The following is a 7,178-nucleotide window of genomic DNA, read 5'->3' as shown; positions in this document are numbered from 1 at the left end:
AACTTTAGGATTAATTTTACTATTTTAACATTTATTCCAGATGTTGCACCATTTGTAGCTCCCATAACTCATTTATTTTCTGATAAATTTTCATTTGCTTTAAATAATTTATTCTCAACTATTTACCTTGCAAAGCAAAGCGTAGGAGGCAAATTTTCCAAGAAGAACCTTTGCAATTCTTTTTACCCATGGGTTTAACTTCATTTATATAATTAAGTTTGTATTTTTAGTCGTTAATTACATTTTACCAATCCCGTAGCTTTTCTAAAATAAAAGTAAAAAACATGTAAGAAAACATGTTTAGAACCACAGTAAACTAGGATAGAAATTAAGTATATTTAACTACATTTCTAAAAGGAATTTCATGATTTTATAAAAATGTATTACATTGTCAGTAATCTATAGTATGACTTAAAAATAATAAACTGTGATAATCTCTGAAATCTATAAAATTTCAATGTTTTGATATAAACATTCATTAAATAACTTTTTTTAAACTCAATTTTGCTTTTATATAACATAAAACATTTACATTTTTGCTACATGCACCTAAAACTATATTTTTTGTTTATATTTAAGTACATTTTGTTTTAAAATCTCCTATATATCAAAAAGTTGTATATTTATACACATATATAGTTAGATACAAACATTAAATCAAGGAAAACTGGTAAATATTTCCTGAGATCAGTCAACATGTTTATTCAAACTGTACTTTAGTAAAAAAAAATATATATATATATATATATAAAACCCTTATTTTGAAACATCAGAACCAGTGAAATCCCAAAATCTGTAAAAAAATGAATACTAAAAACGTTTTTGAAAATATTTTTGCTCTATTTTAATTCATTTTGCACCATAGAATATAATTAGAATAATTTTGAATTATTCAAATTACATATATTTGTCTCAATACATTAAAAAAATTACTTCTTTTTTTGTACACTAAAGTGGTACAAACGTCACAAGCTCCAGTCTCCGTCACGTCTGTTTTCTCTTCTGCACCGGAGCAGGAACATCTGCAACATTATGCATGAATTCAAACAGCAGCTTAGCATTGTTAGTATTTCCCAGTATCTCTGCTAACTCGTCCTGGCTGAGCTTGGCGATGTCCGCCAGGCTGTCGGCGTGTTTTATGAGAGCGCGGTAGTTCTTCACGTTGACTCCTGGCATCTTCAGCAGGAAGTCGTAGGGTCCGGGGTTGTAGAGGCCCGCAGACTCCGCCACCGTATCCGACTCGGCGGTGATCGCTTGGGCGGCTGCGGCGTCGGGCTCGGCGCGGCCTCGCTTCAGCTCCAGGAAGAGCTCAGCGGTGGCGTGGGGGGAGGGGCACCACAGTATACGGAGGCGGGGGAAGTGAAGTGTCAGCAAAGTCAGCTTGGACGAGACGTCGTTTGAGGAAATCTCGTGGCGAAAGTCCGACCTGGCCATTAAGGAGAAGGGCTTGGCGGGGTCGAACTCGATCAGGAGCACCGGTTTCCGGTAGTAGCGGGTCATGGAGAGGCACTGGCTGTAGAGGCGGCCGCTCTGCAGCGAGCCGATCAGGTCGCTGACGCTCTTGCGCTCGACGCAGGTGTCCGGGGTCAGAATGTAGTCGCCCACCTCAAGGGTGACGGGTTCGATGTCCAGTCCACGGCGGTGGAGCAGAGACGGCAGCTCGCTGCGGAACTCGCGCATGTCCACGATGACTCTGGACGGCTCTTTGGGCTGCTCCTGACCTCCTGGGGGTCGAAGACACGGAAATGAGAACAGAAATCAAACAACAAGGAGTCTGAATCTGTTGATCTATTTTCCAAGTGTTCCTAAAGGTTTTTTCATTGTGATTTTTCAGTTTTTAGGGAAAAAAAGGACAGTAGGTGGATGGGACTTTTATTTTTTACACTCTCCCCCACTAGCTTACAGCCCCTCACACCCCCAACCTAACATTAGGGGTGCAACAAAAATGGTGAACAATATTGGAGCTATCCAGGCGGTACAGTTTTGATCCGGATTCCAACTCAGTCGAGGAAAACAAAGACGTTCATAGATCTATTTGGCTTCATCAAAATGTGGCAGAACAGAAAGCTTGTGGCCCCGCCCAGCGTATTTTCTACATCACAAATACGATCTTTTTCAAACTGCATTTTTATGTCTGTTCCTGATTCGCAATAATTTCAATAGAGAAATATTAAGAAATTACATTTTAAGCCTTATTTTTCTTGATACGTGTCCTCATCAGAAAAATGCATGAAGAACATGTTAAAAATCGGTCGCAGCTCAAATCTCGTGGACCCTGACTCATGTGTTGTGACTCAAATCTCGTGGGTCGTAACTCAAATCTCGTGGGTCAAGATTTAAATCTTGTGAGTCGCGATTTAAATCTCTTGGGTCACGACCCAAATCTCTTGGGTCACGATTCAAATCTCGTCGGTCATGACTCAAATCTCGTGGGTTGTGCCTCAAATCTCGTGGGTCAAGATTCAAATCTCGTGAGTCGCGATTTAAATCTCTTTGGTCACGATTCAATCTCTTCGGTCACGATTTAAATCTCGAGGGTCATGTCTCAAATCTTGCGGTTCATGACTCAAATCTCTTGGGTCACGATTCAAATCTCGTGGGTCATGACTCAAGTCTCGTGGGTCAAGATTCAATCTTGTGAGTCGCGATTTAAATCTCTTGGGTCACGATTCAATCTCTTCGGTCACGACCCAAATCTTGTGGGTTGTGACTCAAATCTCTTGGGTCACGATTCAAATCTTGTGGGTCACCACTCAGATCTCTGTGGTCACGACTCAAATCTCGTGGGTCGTGACTCAAATATTTTGGGTCACGATTCAATCTCTTAGGTCACGACTCAAATCTCGTGGGTCGCGGCTTAAATCTTCTGGGTCGCGACTCAAATCTCTTGGGTCACGATTCAATGTCTTTGGTCACGACTCAGATCTCTTGGCTCATGACTCAAATCTCCTGGGTCACGACTTAAAGCTCACGCGGCTTTTCTCCTACAAAATCTACTGGAATTATCACGATAATAGTTGAAAAGTTACCGTAAATCAAAGAACACAAACACTGGAGGTCCGGTGTTTAGGGGTTAGGGACGGCGGTCGTACCTGCTTTGTGGCTGTTGGTGGTGGCGTTGGCGGGCTCCAAATTTCTAGCCAAGTCGAGGTTCGTGTCTTCCCGCCCCTCCCTCTCCTCCGGGATGACCATCGTTGCTTTTTCTCTACACAAACAAGAACCACTTGTTGATTACAAAACACACAATTGGAAGACAAACACGATAGCTCCTCCTCCTGACCTGATGAGATGCTCGAATGCCTTCTTCTCCTTGGACAGCGCCGTCAGGTACTTCTGTTCCTCAGTCGAGCCTCCGTAGATTAGAAAATAAACCCGGAGGGGTTTCCCGGGGCGCATGGCTTTGTAGACCTCCAGCTGGCGGACGAAGCTCAGCTCGGCGTCGTACAGAACCACGAAGCTGGGCTCCACCTCGTGCAGCACCCGGGTCAGACTGTGGGGGTCGCTGCAGCCCTTCAGCGGGTGGATGACGGTCAGAGGCTCCTTTAAGATCCCATAGTAGGCATCCGAGGACAGATCCAACTTCATCTGCTCCTCCTCCTCCTCCTCCATCAGACAGTCTTCGTCGCTGCTCCTCATCTCCACTGGCTCCGCCTCCTCCTTCCCCATCATCTGGGTCAGCGTCAGAGACGGCCTGCTTTTAGTTTTTGTCGCCCTTTTTTTCTGCGCCGGTTCCTTCCCTTTGGCTCCCTTTTTCAGCGCCGCCTTCCCCTTTTTGAACAGGTCCACCTCCAGGGCGGCGGCGGCGGAAGAGTCACGCTTGCCGATGGTGCGAACGTACAGCCGCTGCAGCAGCCAGTCGGAGCCGTGGCGGATGTACTGCTGCAGCTGGGCGCAGGTGCGGTCGTCGCTGGCACAAATCAGCACGCGGCCTGCAGGAGGAGGGCGGAGTCAGACGGTTAGACGGACTCTAGCAGAGAAGAGAGGTTCTGTGATGAGCTTAGAGGTGCATCATGGGTAACAAGACGAAAATGTGCTCCATTTTTGTGAAGAAAATTAGAAACAATGTTTTGGGTTGTAATTCTAGAAATGAAAAACAAACCAACAAATATCTTGAAAAACTCAAAAAATCTTGAAAAAATAGACAAAAAAAGATTTCAACAGCTCTTAATAACTGGAAAAGAAAGAGAAACAACATTTTTATAATTTTTTGAATTCATGAGGAGTCTGTACTGACAGTAATGGGTGTCCCTGGTGTCATTTTAATCATAGGTCAGGAGTTGTAGATTCAAAAATCTGATTGGGATGTTTTGGTGTTCTCTTGATGTTCCTGGCTTTTTTCTGCAGCTTCACCTGCAGGGGGTGGAGCCTATTTGATTGAGAACGTTGGTTCTACGTCATTTTCTACATCAGTACAACAAAAATTAACTGTTCATCCTGGACTTGGACACGCTGTGGCTTTGGGTCAGTTTGATTTTGCCAGTTTGAGGTTTTCTTGCATTTGTAGTTAAAAAAAAAAAAGAAAAATTAAAAACAAAACAAGAAAACACAGAAACAAAATTAATATGAGTAAAAAATAGAATAAAAAAAAAACTCCAAAAGAAAAACTTGTAACACACACAAAATTACTTTGAAGTACTAAAAAATAAATAAATAAAAAAAAACTAACTTGAAAAATTAATCCCCCAAAAATTAAAACATTCAAACACCAAAAATAATCTCAAAAAACACAAAAAATTAAATATTTCGAAAATTTTGAATGCCATAATTATTTTAAATAGTTGTCAAAAATATTTTGAAAAAATGTATTAAAGAGTTAGCCAAAAATGTATTTAAAAAATATTTTCATGATACAATTTTAAAAGATGTCAAAAATTCTATCAAACACTCAGAAAATAATATTAATATAAAAAACTTATTTTGTAAATAACTTTTTTTAAAAAGCATTTAAAAAGTATCCTCAAACGCATTTAAAAAAACATTTTTATAAATTCTTTATTTTAATAATTTACTCATTTTTTAATAGAAAATATATATATTGAAAAAAATATATTATTTATTATAAAACATGTTCTTAAACAAAAACTATATTTGTAAAACATTTGACAAAAATCTAAATAATATTGAAAAAACACTTCAAAAAGAACTCAAACAGCACAACTGAACAATTAAATATCTAACCAACTTACTGAATAAAGCAAGTCAGATGATTGTTTTATTCTTGAGTCAAACTGACCAGAACTCGTCTCTCACCTTAAATAATTCCACTTCCTACAAATGAGTGATGCTGCTTCCCTTAGTCTCTATATATCCGCCTTTTTCCACTCAAACGTTCATGCAGAAGATGAACATCGGCTCACTTTCTACAGCAGTTTAGGGCGTCCCCGAGTCTGTCATCTGCTGATGCTAATCTCAACCTTTTAGCGTCTCTTTACTGTTTGAACTTGGAGCGACTTCAAAGTCTGACGGGTCGAGTCGCTTCGCAGCGTGAAACTCTGGTTCCTCAACAAGTTTTAGGGCCAGCCTCTTCCCCGAGGTTATGACTGCAGAACGCTCTGCAGGGCTAGAAAAACTGTTGTTTTCAGAATCAAAGCGGAGTTTACACGTTTTTATGATGATGCAGCACAAAAATCATTCCACGATAGAACACAGACTCATTTAAAATCATACAAATGTTTTGTAAAAATTTACATTTTCTATTTAGGACTTTTGAAACCACAAGAATTACAAGAAATTGGAGGATTTTCTAAGAAGGCGTGAGGCGTGTCAAACAGACGTTAAGACCCCAGACTTTCATCCAAATGGATGTTTACTGAAACTATGATAAATCTTTTTGAAAACTTTATTAAAAGAGATTTCTCTCACAAACATATTCTTCTCTGTCAAAAAAAGCACATTTAAACCCACATTATAAACATTTATCCTAGAGTTAAATAATTACATCTAGACTCTTAACTTTAAAAAGCTGTTCTGGATCCTCAGATTTTTTTCTGACAGATTTACTGATTCAGATTCACTTGCTGTAAATGTAATATAAATCTGAGTATCATCTGCGTACGTGAGGTACCACACACTATTAAGCTGGTCTAGAGAAAGGATGAACAGATTAAACAAAAGAGGCCCCACAATAGAGCCCTGGGGGACCCCACATGTTGAGATTGTTTGGTCAGAGACACAGTTACTAAATAACTGACTTAAATTGTTTAAAGTTAGTACTAGTGATGCTAACCCAGGATAAATAGGCATCAAAGTAAATGGATTTTATCCCCTCCAGACGTCAAACATGGATGTAAATTTAATCCACGTTCTGTACTCAAAGCTGCTGGAGGAATATGAGGATCGGCTTGAAGTAAATGGAAAATTAGATAGTAAATTTGGAAAATAAATACTTAAAAGTATACAAATGTACATTTTTCCTCCAAATTTTTACTATTTTAAGTTTATATACGTTTCACATTTAAATGTTTTTTCCAATTTTTAAATATTTCCTTCAAGTTCAAAATGAGTGATTTGGAGTTTAAAACCTTTTTCTTTAAATTTACAATCTAGTTTTTATTCACTTCGACCCCACATAGGAACTCCAGAGGATCTCCTCTGATAGCAGCACAGCGCCCTCACCTGGTTCCTCACAGCTCTTGTTCTCCTTCTCTATCTCCTCCAGCACCTCAGTCAGGGCCTCCCACTTCGGGCTCTTCTCCAGGACCAGCTCCCGTTTGATTTCTACACATCGACACCGTTCAGGTTTTCTTCTATCTTAAGGTAAAAACCTAGAGGAGCATGAAGGAAACATTTCTCCTCCTGCAGATACCTGCAGCTGCAGAAGATTTCTGCTCCTCGGCTCCGACTTTGAGCTTCTTTTTGTTCTCTGGAATGTGGTAGACTCGACTTCTGGCGTTCACAAACATGGAAGTGCTGGAATCCAGGAAGAGCCAACCTGCCATAAAAAACACAAACAAACAACAAACATTCAAATGTTTCCTGGTAACAGATTTTAAAGGAGGCTTTAGGAGCAGCTGAAAAGCTAAAGGACAATCCCAGAATTATATTCAAAGGATTCAGATCATCAAATAATTTCATTCTGACACAAATTCAACTTAAACTGGAAAAGTTACATAACCTGCAATAATGTTTGTATGAAAACTTTATGCTGAATGTGGTCGCAGAAGATGCTTTGGAAATTT

At 39.7% G+C, this 7,178-nt stretch overlaps 1 protein-coding gene across 1 annotated transcript in view; it reads right to left on the bottom strand.

The window, feature by feature from the left end:
- Nucleotides 1–743: 743 nt before the first annotated feature.
- ercc4 (excision repair cross-complementation group 4) overlaps nt 744–7,178 on the bottom strand; it is a 10,101-nt gene continuing 3,666 nt past the window's right edge. The window contains exons 6-10 of the mRNA XM_024285384.2: nt 6,806–6,931; nt 6,616–6,717; nt 3,281–3,929; nt 3,093–3,205; nt 744–1,724 (exon numbers count right to left, since the gene is read on the bottom strand). Of these exons, the coding sequence (XP_024141152.1) occupies nt 985–1,724; nt 3,093–3,205; nt 3,281–3,929; nt 6,616–6,717; nt 6,806–6,931 (1,730 nt within the window). The 3' untranslated portion in view covers nt 744–984. The remainder of the gene's footprint in view (nt 1,725–3,092; nt 3,206–3,280; nt 3,930–6,615; nt 6,718–6,805; nt 6,932–7,178) is intronic.

This window comes from Oryzias melastigma, linkage group LG19 (genome assembly GCF_002922805.2).
Source record: "Oryzias melastigma strain HK-1 linkage group LG19, ASM292280v2, whole genome shotgun sequence".
In the NCBI taxonomy this organism is placed as follows: domain Eukaryota; kingdom Metazoa; phylum Chordata; class Actinopteri; order Beloniformes; family Adrianichthyidae; genus Oryzias; species Oryzias melastigma.
Note: the sequence above shows the minus strand (reverse complement) of the source record. Positions and strands in the feature narration are given on the sequence as shown.